At 38.7% G+C, this 17,278-nt stretch overlaps 1 protein-coding gene and 1 long non-coding RNA gene across 2 annotated transcripts; both read left to right on the forward strand.

Moving 5' to 3' along the window:
- The first annotated feature begins 454 nt into the window (after positions 1–454).
- Positions 455–13,630, forward strand: LOC115151968 (calretinin). Its single transcript, XM_029696353.1, has 11 exons — positions 455–638; positions 6,123–6,199; positions 7,400–7,489; positions 7,769–7,849; positions 8,918–8,974; positions 9,867–9,944; positions 10,864–10,919; positions 11,028–11,067; positions 11,245–11,298; positions 12,549–12,620; positions 12,745–13,630. Exons 1-11 carry the CDS (start codon positions 545–547, stop codon positions 12,859–12,861), a joined length of 816 nt encoding a protein of 271 aa, XP_029552213.1. The 5' UTR covers positions 455–544; the 3' UTR covers positions 12,862–13,630.
- Positions 13,631–14,586: 956 nt separating this feature from the next.
- On the forward strand, positions 14,587–16,699 carry LOC115151969 (uncharacterized). Its single transcript, XR_003867400.1, has 2 exons — positions 14,587–15,869; positions 16,089–16,699. It is a non-coding gene; the product is annotated as an uncharacterized LOC115151969 (long non-coding RNA).
- Positions 16,700–17,278: the final 579 nt, after the last annotated feature.

Raw genomic sequence — 17,278 nt, forward strand, 5'->3', positions numbered from 1 at the left:
GACCAGATTCTCCTACTATGATTGTAAACACAGATGTGTCCATGAAGTCTATTGAAAACAATAATCCATCTTCGACATGCATGCACATTGACAATGAAAATAAAATAAGGAAATTATACATTGAGGGAATTTGATGCAATTTTCTGCCCATGGAGCAAAACAATTCCTGCACAGACTCTCACTGTGATTTACTTAATTTAAACCAAATAGCCTAGAAATCTGGTTCTAGGTGGCAGAGTTCAAAACCGGAACAGCAACAGAAGGTTCAGTCCATTTAAGTTATTTGGATGCATTCGGACTATTAATTAAATATCCCTCTCCGCATGATACCTCGCAGAAGCAGCCGAACACAGACGAATGGATGTGTGGGGGCGTTGATCTTGGTGTCACTGCGCCACCCGCATGGCTACATGGGAACTGCAGTCTCTGCTTTGGTTTAAAAGCTCCGGCAGCGCGCAGGGTTGTTCCAGTGTGGATTGTGGACCTACAGAGAAAAAGTTTGCACGGGATATTCTAGCGCACAGGAGGAAAAGTTGTTGAGAACATGGCAAACAAACTACAGCAGCCTCCACACCTTCATCTGGCGGAATTGAGCGCCACCCAGTTCATCGACATCTGGAACCATTTCGATACCGACGGTCAGTAACGGAGAGCAAAGTTATCCAAAATGTTACTTAGAATTTTACGCAGCACTTTTTTTTAAAAACGAGGTATTGTTTCAAATGCAGATATAAATGTAAGCTAACATGTCGAATAGAGTAGGTAACATAGGCTATAAATAGTCCATCACATCTTTTGGTTTACAAGTAAAAAATATCATAGGCTTATCAAGGCTTTTCGTGGTTTTTTAAGATGCAGCTTGAATATTGGGATAGCGTTGTCTAAAAAGTGTTGTATATCATAAGTGGAAATAACTTTTGGCCATGATGAAAAATCCTACGGTCTAACCCGCTGGATGTTTTGAATTTCGATTTTTTTTTCGTTTTGTGTGGAAAAGAAAATAAGTGCTTGACAGTTAGGAAAGCAGCTAGAAAACTCCTGGTGTTACTGTTGAGATTGTTTCAATTATTATTTATAAATAATGGTCATTAAATGTGGCCACTATATTATATCCTTAGAAAGGTTAGAATAGGTTACTGTGTATCAATTGCTCATGGAAATGTTTCATTTAAAAAGGTTGATTGTATGGATGCATTACTTTTATTCTGTTATTACAATAATCCAATCAGATAAATGTAATACATCAGTATTACAATGTACATCAGTCTGTTTGGTCGATCAATACGCATCTGATGGCTAGGCCATACCCCAGTGCACGGTGCGCTAAAGGATGGATGGGCTTGTGCCACAGTCCGTCGTCCATATAAAACGTATGTAGCCTAACCACACAGTAAGTTATACTTTTGTATAGGCCTTAGCCTAATTATTTACAACCTAACTGAATACTTAAATAAACGAACCATATTATTCAACTGTATTGTTTTATAAAGGATTAAAGAAAAGAAAAACATATGCATGATGTTGTCAGAACCCAGGACACACTCAGAGTTTCCATAGGCATCATCATTGATGGTTGGAATCCTGCTTTAGAAAGTTGCGTCTAAAATATAACTACATTTTTGAAAAGAGGAGGAAGTTGGTCAATCAAATTCCTACTGTTTACAGACATTTTCGGCAGAAATACAAGTTTGATTCAATAGTATTAAATTAGTGTAATTCACGATATAGATTAAATCCCAACTAAAAACGGAGACAGGCTACTGTATACTTCCAGTATTATATGGTATAAAATGACGAGTTCTCAGCTCATTTCAAGCGCACGAGCCCACGCCCCTCCACACTCATTACCATTCGCATCCTCTGGGCATCCTCTGGGCATCCTCCCCCATTAATAGTGTTAACTGCACATTCCGTCCCGACCAGTTGTTGAAGCGGAATGAGAATCCTCAAAACGCGAGGAGTCTCTTGGATCACTATACGTTCCCTCTGGGTGTTTATGTTCTCTGAGCGCAAATAGGGATTGCTGCTGTGGTTCCACCCTATAGGGCATATAATGCACTGTCTCTCTGGCTTGAGCATTTGCTGCAAAGACAACATGACATATGGATAGAGTAGGCCTACGGGGTGCTTTTCTGCTCTGGTGCGAATATGCGTAACAGGCTAGGCCAGATAATTTGGGATAACGATTTCACCGTTGTCCATGGTGCTGAAACGATTAGGCGCACAAAAATGTTGAATGAATATTTTTTGCTATGGAGAACACACAGAGTTACTGTATATACCTGACGAATGTGTGTCTGATATTGACATTTCAGATGTGCATTATGATGGAGTTATAATTGTAAGACTTGACATGATAGTGTAGTCCCGTTATAATGTACTCTTTTGTAGATTCTGCATGGCTTCGAAATCAGACTCCATCAGTCTTGTGGGGATTAGGTAATCAGCTAGTATTTTTGAACAGTTCATCAAATGTACTGGCAAGTCAAACACATAACACCATAATGATTGCCAATGTTTCTCAGCATGTGTTAATGATATTAGCTTAGTAATTGTAAACTAATAGCATATCATTCTATATGTCAAAAAAATGACTGAAAATGGCTGATAGGATAAGATCATAATGAGAGGATAAGACCATAATGAGAGGATAAGATCATAATGAGAGGATAAGATCATAATGAGAGGATAAGATCATAATGAGAGGATAAGATCATAATGAGAGGATAAGACCATAATGAGAGGATAAGACCATAATGAGAGGATAAGATCATAATGAGAGGATAAGATCATAATGAGAGGATAAGATCATAATGAGAGGATAAGATCATAATGAGAGGATAAGATCATAATGAGAGGATAAGATCATAATGAGAGGATAAGATCATAATGAGAGGATAAGACCATAATGAGAGGATAAGATCATAATGAGAGGATAAGATCATAATGAGAGGATAAGATCATAATGAGAGGATAAGATCATAATGAGGATAAGATCATAATGAGAGGATAAGACATATGGGTCAAACTAAAACAAGTCTTATAATGCATTCTGATTGCATGACAGTAGAGTGCTACTAATAAGTTGTTACATTCTGAGGGATACCTTTACTTTTAAGAATAAATAGGAAGCTAATATCAGATAATGTTGGACATGTCTGTGATCAAAAAGTGGGACCTAAACCAATACAGTTGGCCACATTCTATTGCCACAATTGTTTAGACAAACATTCAGGATTCATTCATTGTGGATGGAAATTCTCCAATGAAATAGACCCCAAAAGTAAATGAGTAGATAATTGAAAGATCATGGAACATTGCATTACATACTCTGGGCTAGTGTACTGTATATGTCACATTATCATACACAGCATTCTCTGCAATATACAGTTGAAGTCAGAAGTTTACAAACACTTAGGTCGAAGTCATTAAAACTTGTTTTTCAACCACTCCACAAATTTCCTGTTAACAAACTATAGTTTTGGCAAGTCGGTTAGGACATCTACTTTGTGCATGACACAAGTCATTTTTCCAACAATTGTTTACAGACAGATTATTTCACTTATAATTCACTGTATCAAAATTCCAGTGAGTCAGAAGTATAGATACACTAAGTTGACTGTGCCTTTAAACAGCTTGGGAAATTCCAGAAAATGATGTCATGGCTTTAGAAGCTTCTGTTAGGCTAATTGACATAATTTCAGTCAATTGGAGGTGTTCCTATGAATGTATTTCAAGGCCTACCTTCAAACTCAGCGCCTCTTTGCTTGACATCCTGGGAAAATCAAAAGAAATCAGCCAAGACCTCAGAATTCTTTTTTAGACCTCCACAATCTGGTTCATCCTTGGGAGCAATTTCCAAACGCCTGAAGGTACCACGTTCATCTGTACAAACAATAGTACGCAAGTATAAACACCATGAGACCACGCAGCCGTCATACCGCTCAGGAAGGAGACGGGTTCTGTGTCCTAGAGATGAATGTACTTTGGTGCGAGAAGTGCAAATCAATCCCAGAACAACAGCAAAGGACCTTGTGAAGATGCTGGAGGAAACAGGTACAAAAGTATCTTTATCCACAGTAAAACAAGTCCTATATCGACATAACCTGAAAGGCCACTCAGCAAGGAAGAAGCCACTGCTCCAAAACCGCCATAAAAAAGCCAGATTACGGTTTGCAACTGCACATGGGGACAAAGATTGTACTTTTTGGAGAAAAGTACAAAAATAGAACTGTTTGGCCATAATGACCATCGTTATGTTTGGAGGAAAAAGGGGGAAGCTTGCAAGCTGAAGAACACCATCCCAAACGTGAAGCACGGGGGTGGCAGCATCATGTTGTGGGAGTGCTTTGCTGCAGGAGGGACTGGTGCACTTCACAAAATAGGTGGCATCATGAGGAAGGGAAATTATGTGGATATATTGAAGCAACATCTCAAGACATCAGTCAGGAAGTTAAAGCTTGGTCGCAAATGTGTCTTCCAAATGGACAATGACCCCAAGCATACTTCCAAAGTTGTGGCAAAATGGCTTAAGGACCACAAAGTCAAGGTATTGGAGTGGCCATTACAAAGCCCTGACCTCAATCCTATAGAAAATTTGTGGGCAGAACTGAAAAAGCGTGTGTGAGCAAGGAGGTCTACAAACCTGACTCAGTTACACCAGCTCTATCAGGAGGAATGGGCCAAAATTCACCCAACTTATTGTGGGAAGCTTGTGGAAGGCTACCCGAAACGTTTGACCCAAGTTAAACAATTTAAAGGCAATGCTACCAAATACTAATTGAGTGTATGTAAACTTCTGACCCACTGGGAATGTGATGAAAGAAATAAAAGCTGAAATTAATCATTCTCTCTACTATTATTCTGACATTTCACATTCTTAAAATAAAGTGGTGATTCTAACTGACCTAAAACAGGGAATTTTTACTAGGATTAAATGTCAGGAATTGTGAAAAACTGAGTTTAAATGTATGTGGCTAAGATGTATGTAAACTTCCGACTTCAACTGTACATGCTCAACTCCAGCTTGTTGGTGCTTAAGTGATTTACTAACACATAGCTATACAAAGTTCATATTCATGATGATATTGGTAGGATTAAATCCGCTCTATATGGAGTAAATCATGTTTTCTGTGTAATCACATCGGTAGGAGAGGCACTGAGAAGGTTCAGACAAATTCAGGGCCGTCACAAAATGCAAATGTTCTTTGTTCATAATGACATATACTTGTTCTTCTGGTAAATATCATACTGGATGCTTCCCTAGAGACGTCGCTACTCAGCCACTTGCAAATGTCACTATAATCCACAGGCAAATTAATACACAGGCATTTGTAAGACATTTAAATCGTGACACTGATAAGAAAGGCATAGTTGGTATTTGTCAAAAGCCACTATAATAACCATCTCACTAGTGTTGCCTTTTTTTAAAGCTATAATTTCCTTAACCATTATTTATAGACATCCAAATAGTCCTGGCAAGGGTGCAACTAGGCACAGATGGGAAATCCTCATTTATTTGAAGTTTGAAGTTGAGATTACTGTATTGATTTCTTACACTGTCATGCCAGGCAGAGATTTCCCCATTGTCTTTTCAAATAACTGGACTTAAAAGACTTCAGAAGACGCAATCAGAGGCAGCGAGAGAGAGAGAGAGAGAGAGAGAGAGAGAGAGAGAGAGAGAGAGAGAGAGAGAGAGAGAGAGAGAGAGAGTAGTGGTGCATTTCAAGACTGGGAGACCCCTTCAAGGGATTTAATTAAGCAGTTTCCATGGTTTGGATGCAAGCTATCTCGCCAATTACGTCAGCCAGAGCCAACTTCACAGCATGCTAACCACCTGGACAACAAATTAGCTAGTTATAATGTCAGTCATTGAGCCAGCCATCCAATCAGCAAGCAAGATAAACTTGAAAAAATTGCTGTAAAACAGGGAAGTATTGGCCTAATTTGCTATAAAATGTAAGAGTATGTACAATCTCACTTCTCACTAATCACATTTATGCACGTTTCACAGTGGTGCTATACTGTATATAACATGGGGATATTTTATGCTTCACAGTCTACCTGTATGTTAGATACAATCTTGGGATGATTGGTCAAATCACCGTTTTTTTCTGTTGCAGGCAATGGCTATATCGAGGGCAAGGAACTGGAGAACTTCTTCAGGGAGTTGGAGATTTCACGGAAAGGGGCCGGAGTGGTAAGGGAATGACCCCTGACTAAAGGCTCAATTCAATCAAACATGTCAATGCAATGTTCATACAGTATTTCTGTTTACATAACTACTTCCATGTCTTAGGCCTATTCTGTCTCTGATGGGTCTATGTGGATTTTTTACAGTACTTAATCCAAAACAATTTTTTTACATAATTTCTCTAGGGCTATTATACAATTTGCTACAGCAGATATACTGTAATGCTTGTTTGATTGGATTGAGTGAAGGAAAGTGACATGGCTCTGGTCTTTAATTATAACAGAAAGTTAACTATGTTTGGAGTTTTATCAGGTGAAACCAAAGGACCACAACCTCTTGCAAAAACATATTTGACATAGTATTTGGTGTCATGTGAGTTTCCTATACCAGGATAACAAGCAATGGCACAAAGGAATTCTACCACCAACTTTTACTGACAATAGTGAGGGTAGTATTTTGATTGTTCTTTAAATCCAACAATCACATGTTGGCATCTCCTCACTAATCAAGGTTGTGGCCTATTCTGGTAGGTGGATAATTGAGTTCCGTAACAAGCCCTAGAGATATGAACTCATGCCTGTAAGCTGTCCAGTATGTCTAGGAGAGTTTCCCAAACTCAGTCCTCCGGACCCCAAGGGGTGCATGTTTTGGTTTTTGTCCTAGCACTACAAATGATCAAAGCTTGATGATTAGTTGATTATTTGAATCAGCTGTGTAGTGCTAGGGGAAAAACCAAAACGTCCACCCCTTTAGGTCCCGAGGACTGAGTTTGGACCACTAGCAGTAATTAAAATGCGACTGATTTGTCCAACCAAGTGCTAATTAATTATTCAAGCCCATTCAAAATAAAGTTCTCCCACAGATCGAAAATGTAATTTTTTCTGTCACCACATCTCGTGTGTGTACAACAAAGGAATCAGAGAGCATCAGTAATCATGTTACATAAACTCCATGTAGCTGCATAAAGTCTGTGACTAGAACATGACAAGCCCTTTAGCTGGGGAGGAGAGGGTTGTCTGTTTAAGAGAGACCATCTCTGTCTGCCCAGTGTAACAACCACTAACATCTAAAACTAGCTCTGTCACAACAATGTGAGTGACCACAGCCATATAACATGAGAGGACGGTTTGCATTAAAAAACAACTGATCTTTACTGATGTTTATGTCATGACAAACTATTTGCGTGTATTTGTGCATGTTTTATAGGATCCATCAAACTCCACTTTCAAAGAAAAGATGAAGGAGTTCATGCAAAAGTTTGACAAGAATGCAGATGGGAGAATTGAGATGTCTGAGGTGAGCTGACATTTTTCCATTTCCTATTTCAGGTCATTGAGAATAAACCAGTGAGGATTATTCCTAATGATCTCAGACAGTTTGCATATCAATGCAGAAATAATCAGACACTATTACGGTAGATGTGTTCTGAAACTGTTGATGACTCGATGCTTTATTCAAGTAATCTTTGTCTAAGAGATAAGATTCTATCATCTAACACAGTATTTTTCACACTATCAAACACAGAGAAACAAAAGTTTTCCATTTTTTCCACATCATTAATCGTTCTTTCTCCAGCTAGCTCAGATTTTGCCCACAGAGGAAAACTTCCTGCTTTGCTTCAGAGAGTTTGTGGGATCCAGTTCTGAATTCATGGCGGTAAGTGGTGAAAATAGATGGTTTGAGAATGAAGAATTTGAAGACGGGTACAGGCTGTTTATGTGTGTTGTTGTGATTGGAAATATAGAGCTACTGTAATAAGGCAGAATGAAAAACAACAATTAGACACAAAAACCATTAACTATCCAAATGTAGGATTCCTGGCCTTGCCCAAATCATACATATATCATATTACTGAATTGCACTGCAATTACATTGCAAAAACGAATCATACTCAAAGGTTATTTTTCTCTGTCATACTGTATGTGTCCTCTGCCAAGGGGAAAGCCACAATCACTCACTCATAGAGCAGACACAATTTCAGAGACACTTGACAGCTCTGTCAGATTAGTCCTCATAGTGTGAATGGAGAGAGTTTGATTATCAGTGATACCAGGAGGGACCATCCAGTCACCCACTGCACACCCATTATGTCAAAGGCAGAAAAAATGAAATGAGAAAGAGAAAATTAATATTTTTAAATCACCAGGTGTGGTATGGAAAGCTTTTAAAAGGATCGAATGAGTGAGTACAAACTTCTATTTTCAGAGTCATATATTATAGATGTGCTGCTGTAATTCTCCATAGACCTGGAGAGGGAAGGCATCTATCTTTGATAAGAGCCCTTTCTGGAATCAGGGACAGCTGCTAGATTAAAACATTAATTAAAATGCATTTCTCTCTCCTTGCCCTCTCACAATGTGTGAGAGAACAGAATTGAAAATCTGGAAAGTATAATGAAAATCATAGTGTGATTACAGGAAGAAAAAGCTAACAATTACCAGCCACAGAAATTGGATATGATTTTTTTGTGCTCTTCCTCTTCTTTTAAAAATGTTTTGTCCAGCCAGAGAGTAATTAATGCATGTCACATGCAATCCTATTAATACAATCCAGTTCGATTGCTTTGGTGTCACAGAACATTAGAGGTGGGGGTGCTTGATTGTGAGTGGAGGAATGAGGTGGCTCATTTATTAAAAAGTGATTGGTACTACTGTGGGAGAAAATGATTGGCTGTGTCTATTTTTTTTCTTTCTTATGAGTGTGACTTTGTATTTGCATGTATAGGCATGGCGACGATACGATACAGATCGCAGTGGGTACATTGAAGCTAATGAACTGAAGGTATGGTTCCTCACTTGTTAACGTTTTACTGCAGTGGGCTGAATCAGGGTCACACAGTGTTTCTTGGTAGTCTTAAAATCTACTTTGAAACCAAAGGGGCTTAGAAAAAGAAGACACCAGTACCATGTCAGATACAGAGTTGAAATGTATTACATTTTGAGTTTGCATCCCAATATTACACTTTATATACATCACAGAAGACAAAACCATTTGACATAGAAAAAACTGATTTTCAACTGTTTTATTAATGATGAAAAATATGAATAACATTCCACCCATGAGTCATTTGACTGCAGGAAATGACTACCCATCCATAAGAGACTTTTACAGTATGTCCTTTTACAAACTATGGTAGAGTTCCAACCATAGTCAATAGTTATGTCTCCTTGTCATTCAATCCAGCTATAAGATAACAAGGAGATGCATTACTATGCTTTACAATGTACATTAAGCTTTAGAAACCAACACCCAACAACTTGCAGGTGTAGTTGTTGTGTTGATGCAATGAGGCATATGGGGACGATGCAAATTCCTCTCTTCTCAATGGCTGTCAGACGAGGACACTATACAAATCATGACTTGTAATACCACCCATTATGCTATTGTCTGAAACTGTAATTCATTTCTAAAGTATTTTCTGCTGTCTTATCAGCAGGGTCTTACTGTAAAACAAGCTGGTAGTGATAGATAGAATGACCCTTTCTGCCAATAAAGGATCTGAGAATGTATGTGATATCTCCAACTCTATGTAAGCCAATACTTATATAACTGACAGAAACCAATAACTGGGGCCTCTGGGCTAAAGTATAGACAAGCCAGGCTCGCTAAGGTCATAGGATTGTTTTTGACCTATTAGTCAATTATAGTTTATTCATATTTCTCCACTCCACAGGGATTCCTCTCAGACCTGCTGAAGAAAGCCAACAGACACTACGATGACCAGAAGCTTCACGAGTACACACAGACAATAGTGAGTCTTTTCAGTCTAAATGAATCCCTTCCTGTATCGTGCCCAAGCCCTTCCTCTGTAACACTTATCGTTTGTAGTTGAAGAAGAAGTGGACCAAAACGCAGCGTGGTAAGTGTTCATGATATTTATTACCAAGAAACACTCAAATAAGAAACAAAACAAAAAACAAAACGAAAGCGAACAGTTCCGTCAGGCACAGAATGCTAAACAGAAAATAACTACCCACAAAACACAGGTGGGAAAAGGCTGCCTAAGAATGATTCCCAATCAGAGACAACAATAGACAGCTGCCTCTGATTGGGAACCCCACTCGGTCACAACAAAGAAATATACAACATAGAATGCCCATCACACCCTGACCTAACAAATAGAGGAATAAAACGTCTCTCTAAGGTCAGGGCGTGACATCCTCACAGACTTATCTGAGAAGTAACCAACATCCTGCACCACAGAGGGTTCTACATGCAACCCAAAGGGGTTCTACGTGGAACCAAAAAGGGTTCTGCCTAGAAACAAAAAGGGTTCACATATGGGGTCAGACGAAGAACCCTTTTGGAACCCTTTTCTCTAAGAGTGTACAGTATGTATATTTTGTCCTGTCATGCAGGTGGCTGCTATGTGGTTGAGTGGTTGGGAGTGGGACTCACAATGTCCTATGGGTTGTGTGTTCCTACAGCAGATGTGCAAACACCTGTTTCAATCTCAACGCCTAAAGCTTGACCTGAATTACTCTTGGGAGAGAACCAATCTTTACCAATCTTAGAGTTGACTAGCAACTTGTATGTACAACAGACTGCCAACAGAGGTAAATCAAAATAATAATGTGTGAAGAGCCAAACTTGCTGTCACAACTGGGGAAGGCCCATTGCTTTAATGTATCTCTCTATCTCACTCTCTCACTCTCTCTCTCTCCCTGTAGCTCAAGATGTTTGATCTAAACGGAGATGGGAAGCTGGGCCTGTCTGAAATGGCGAGGTGACTGTCAGCAACTAAGAAGACATGTTTATATGTCATGTGTGCCTTCAGCATCCAACACTCCTAACAAGTTTTTTCATGGAAATTATTCTGTTCTTCTCTTTTAAGGCTTCTCCCAGTTCAGGAAAATTTCTTACTGAAATTCCAGGTGAGGAGTGTGCAAGAGGAACTGATAATCCCTTCAAACAAATGTTGTTTTCACAGTAATTTGGGCTAATAAACATACCAGCAACATGATAATTAGATATTTCATAACACAATCATTAATTTGCTATCTAACTCAGTAAAATGATGCTGCTCTGTTATTTCCAAATGTGTTTTACAGGGTATCAAGCTGACCTCTGAGCAGTTCAATGATATCTTCACATTCTACGACAAGGTACATTTAGATATGTGATCAGATATTCTAAAAGGATACAGTATGCTATAGAGGTATTTAACCTTCAATCAGGCTTGGTGGATGACTCTGAGTTGTTTGTTATGACTGACTTCCCTCTCTGTCGTGAAAGCCATGTCTATGCAAAACATAGACATGGCTTTCCGATCACCCGGATAGATAAATAAGCTTGATCGGTACACCTGCTGTTCATGTTTGGGTGTTGGTTGAACATGTTGGCCATTTGTGGACTGGTGATGTCAGATTTCAGGAACAAACTTCTGTTGTGGAATGTAGTAATGTCTTGGGATAATAGCATTACAGCTAGCTTGGCATGTAGTCAATAGGGAGCTGACTTTAAACGAATAAACTGCCAACTCATTTCACTCGTGTGTTGTTGATACCCATAGAAGGATGAATTGATAGAGATATATGGACTATGTGATTTGGCCTTATTCAAAACCTGCACTGTATCTCTGTCAATTTCTTGTCATCATTGCTTTGTATAGTGATACATATTTCATTACATATACATTATTCTGTATTGATTTACAGTATGTTGCTACATTTTCCAACACGAGCATGCATTATTCTCTATTAAGGGTTATATATAATGTACAACAGTTTCACAATATTGTAACTAACAATCCATACGACAACTATTACATCCGCAAGGTGAGAGGTTAGAGTCTGTGTCTTACTTGAACAAATATTTGCGTGTCTATGTCTGGACTAGAGGCTTGCTGAGAGGACTGGGGTAGACACTGAATTAGAAATGAAACACCGCCCGAGTACACATGATATGCGTCAAACATTTACGTGCATAATTATTTCAGTGTTTGTTTCAACCTCCCCCTGCAGCTGAATCACTGGCAGCCGCTGTCACTGTTATGGAATTATGGGTAAAAAGACTGGCGAGAGTAAGAAGCACACCAGGTCAACTGAAAACTAACATGGCTACAGTGCCAAAATGTAGACAACTTTTTTGACAGCCCGCAACCAAGACAGCCTGTTTCCCCCGCATTCCCAAAGAAACACAACACCACTGTATCTTCAGTGCCATGGCCCTTCCTCTCCATAATATCTCCTTATGCATTTAAAGTTATTGCTCTTGAGCAGCCATATACAATACATATTTTGGATTCATGAGTGAAATGTCAAGGGGCGTGTACTTTTTACAACTTCCATTGAAAGCAAGAAATTGGGAGAGGTTCTAATGCAGGCTTATGATACGTTTCCCCTCTTCCTTCCAGGATGGAAACGGCTACATTGATGAGCAGGAGCTCGATGCTCTGTTGCGTGACCTCTATGAAAAGAACAAAAAGGTGAGATAATATTGAAGGTTTGGAGTTTAACTCTCAATTCCCCATAATGTTGAATCTCTCATTCTAATGCATCGTTACAGAAGCACCTGTATGGATAAGGGTGTCTTGTCTTGTCTTCTCTCAGGAGGTGGACACCAAAAACCTGACTGGCTACAAGAAGAGCATCATGGCCCTGTCGGACGGGGGCAAGTTGTACCGCTCCGAGCTGGAGATTGTGCTCTGCAGGGAGCCCATGCTGTGAACCCTGACAACCATCGCTGTCTGTTTTTTGACCTTCATGACCCTATCTGCCCATCCCCAGATCACACCCACCTCCAGCTGCCTGACGACTGTAACCAGGTGCATGTGCCGGGCATTCCCTTTATGAGTTTTGAATGAATGTGCACTGAGAAGCACAGACCAGCTCTCCCTCATGACCCCTGTCCCCACTCGTCCCTACAGACTGACCCAGCTCTGACGTTGCCTTCAGCTCAATCCCTAAACTCTACATTTAACAAAATGAATAAAGATAATAAAAGGTACTTCTGCTAATTATGATTGCAATGTGAACAGGAGCGGAATGAAAATGAATATGATAAGATTATTTATTCTCAATGCTTGGTTTGACTTTCCTCCTCTCATTTTCTCCCGAATTCACCTTTTCAATGGGACTTGCGACAGCAAACGTCCCACTTTAAATCTTTGTCATACTTCTGACTTTTTATTAATGGGACTTGCATAATGGGACTTGCGACAGCAATAATTATTTCTAACTTATAGCTATTATTTAGAACGCCACACCTCTTACACAGTTTAAGCTAGAAACTTTAATACTCGTACACAGGCCTGGAATAGTGTGCTATTATACAACTTTTTGATAACATTTATACTTGTTTAAACTATTAAGCTTTTTGTTTTTCTTATCCTCCACCATCAACTTTCAAGGGATTTCCTCAACATTGTAAAGGGGCCCATTGTGACATAATGACACCAATATTATATAGGTCATTATCAATAAAACATTACAATACTGTGCAGAGCATTCGATTTGGCTGCTGGGGGGCAAGGAGACCCTCCACTCCGCTAAAACCATTGACAACTGCGTACCGTTTTCAAGGGGTAAATGTTATAAGTATTTTGTTTTAATATAATCTCCTCTTGAAGAGCATAGTCAGAACTACACATTTCCGATTATTCCACATTAAGCTGTATCATCAGAGCTATAGAGCAAGTAACTACATGTTTTTCGTGATCAGTAAACATCAATCGATCATGTATGTTCAGATACATGAGGGTAGCCTATCCATTTGGCAAGTAGCTAGCTAAACAAACAACGTGTCATTTAGCCTTGCTTCCTCAGAAAGTAGGCTTTTGGAACGAGCTTTAGATCGGTAAGTCCTCGTCGTGGTAAAGTTGTCAGTTGGACTACTGTCATCACCCCAATAGATGGCAAGCAAATCAAATAATATTTGCATATAGCCATCTAGTTTATCCCCTGAAAGTTAGCTCGTTAACTAGCCATATTGACGTGATGTGTTATTAGCTAGCTAACCAACTTGACGTTGTCCATCAGTCAATGTAGCCTATCATGTCTGTCAGCAGCAATCGGGATTAAACATTCTTAAAAACAATGTTGAAAAGGGGATAACGTTAGCTAACTTCGCTAGGTAGGACTATGTTGGTTGGAGGAAAAAAGATACATTAGGTCCACTTACCACTATGTTTAGACAACTGTACAACATTTACATCAGTACGATAGCTTGCAAAGTAAACATTATCAGCTAACAGTACATCGGCAAATGCGCCCTTCTGCTGCTTGACAGGCAGATCCCACAAAGGATGGGAAATGAACCTGAACCAGTCATACTTGTCAGGTATAGTTCACTTTTAAATATCCAATATTGAATATCCAATATTGAAAGATATCATGAGGTTACCCTCACATATCTGAAATTACATGATCAATTAATGTTTACTGATCACGAAAAGGATGCAGTTACTTGCTGTATAACTCCGATGATAGAGCTAAAATGTGCGTAATTGTTTTGCATGGAATAATCGGAAATGTGTAGCTCTGACTATGCTCTTCAAGAGGTGATGACATTACAGCCAAATAGTTAACATTTATTTAACAATTCCGGAGCAGGGGGTCTCCTTGCCCCCCAGAAGGAAAATTTAACGCTCTGCACCTTATTGTGACGTTTTATTGATAAAGACGTATTCTATTCGGCGTAAACAATGTCACTTTTGACACAATCAGCTACTCAGACCACTTTCCCAACAAATTTGAAAAAACCATAGCACATATGAAATATCTAAGTCTGCTTTTCTGATATTCAAAACTGAAATTAGAACATAATTATATTCTACCAATCAAACGTACATGTGTTTCGGTAACTGCAGTCCCAACAAATTAGACAAAAACGTAGAGCATATGAAAACTTCCTCTAATTCTCATGTTTTTCAAATCTGAAATCAGAAAAGGAATAGCTTCTACCAATCATGAGGTAAAGCTGTTTAAGTGATTGTATCAACTGCTTTCATTAAGGAAAATTCCACTCAAAAACGACTGTATATTTTTGTATTTGTTACTTTAGTCCACTGTTGATACAGTCCCAAAGTGTTTTGCATATCAGCAATCAAGTTTTCAAGATATAGAACTTCCAAAATGCATAAAGTGTCATGTGTTTTATATCATACTGTGACACTTTCTGTATTTGTAACGTTTTATATCTTGAAAACTTGATTGCTGACATGCAAAACAAATTAGACTATCAACAGTGGACTAATGAAACAAATACCAAAATATATTTTTGAGTGGTATTTTCCTTTCATCTAACTTCCCACTGTCATGTAACTTTGTTAGTGAAAGTTCCCTGGTTACCACAGCAACATATGGTCTCACTGAGCATTAATAGCCCTGCTTACTTAGTCTGTTTGAAGTGCCAAAATTATAATTTTCTACAGGTAAGAAGTAATAAACACATTAAAACCAGTACACACACACACCCACACTCCTTCCATTGTCATAGTTTAAAGGCACTGAACCGATCATCGTCTGTGGCGACTTCAACAAGGATCTGCTATCCAGGTCAAGCAAGCCCATCTTGACATTGTTTCATGATACAAGCTGCTACCACAGAAAAGAATCCCAGGCTGAATCCAGTGTTCATTTCTCATCCACAACGTTGCCTCCATTCAGGTGTGCTGCAGACGTACTACAGATATCACAACCATGTGTACTGCATTTTCACTTCAGACATCTATAAGGTATGAATCTTGACCAAAACATTGGTATCACATTTCACTGCTTGCATTAGTTCTTCCATCATGTTAGTGTAAAAAAGTCAAAATATGTTGTGAAAGCAAAATACATTTTTAACTGTCTACATGCTCATGATAAAAAGACTAAACTACAATTGCATTTCAAATAATGATTATCAGATGTATGCTATGCTCAGTTAACTTGTGTGTCCCCCCTGGGAGCAGAGGGGCTCTGAAGGAAGGGGTTCCCCCTTTCTGGCCGGTGGGTCCCTCTTCCCACTTATCCTCCTCCAGCCCAGAGAGGACTTAATGAACATCCTGCTGTCGTCCAAATATGTTGTGAAAAAATACAGTTATGTTTTATTTAAAACTTCAACAATGCCTCATTATCTTCTTATTACTGTTATTACAGTTGTCATATACCGTGATATTCAAGTAGGAGAGTGTATAAAAGTGTAGTCTGGATGTAGTTATTTCTGATGAAATGTGTGATCTAACTGCCCCACAATCCAAGGTAATAAGGTTGATAAAGTAGTATATCAAAGTAAGCAGACCAATTATTTTACTACATTTAACTTTGACTATATTTAACTGCTTAGCTTAATTAAAATGTTTAAAACTTCTTCCACTACCACAAAAATACTTTTAAAGAGTTAAAGCAAGTCCCACAAGTTTTCTTCATGGAAAATTACCATCTAGTTCATCTATGTATATGATCTGGTGTTTCATCCTTATATTATTACCCTGTTACATTTAGATTTTTTATGTTGCGTTTTCTGGCTGATACTGTTATAATGAGGATGTTATAGAAAGCATTAAAAATATATATATTACGATTAAGATTCTCTCTGTTTTTTATGGTCAACACCTTACTCTCTCTCTACACCTCCTTGTGCTTAGAATTTACATAAAAAATATCTGGCATAGTACTCCGGTTGTTAAAAATCTTGTTGATAATCCATTTAATTGAATATTGACTTTGAAAAAAAGTGTTTATGTTAGCATCAATTAGTATTAATAAAGAATAAGTTGGTGTATGAGTAGCAAATAAGGAAAGCCCTGTCATTACCAGATATCAGGGAGGTACTGCAACCACACACAGAAACACTCACACATTTTTTATAATTACAAGAGGATACCTAGCCTGGTTGCAGTCGCTGTTCAAGTATTACGTTCTACCCCTTGCCACTCCGGTTTTTGGCAAATGACACTAGTGGCAAGGAGTGGAATGTTAGCTAAAAAGACTGGTAACCAGACAAGAGAATACTTGTATAAATTCCTAAATTTCCTCTATCGGTATTTCTGAGGCACGACTTCATATTTCTAGTAAAAAATCCCCTCTAATTGTGTGCAGATGCTTTAAAAACAAGTTCAATAATTCAGCAGTCAAACTTCCCTCTCTCACAGCAGAGCTT

The sequence above is a fragment of the Salmo trutta genome, chromosome 17 (assembly GCF_901001165.1).
Source record: "Salmo trutta chromosome 17, fSalTru1.1, whole genome shotgun sequence".
Taxonomy (NCBI): Eukaryota; Metazoa; Chordata; class Actinopteri; order Salmoniformes; family Salmonidae; genus Salmo; species Salmo trutta.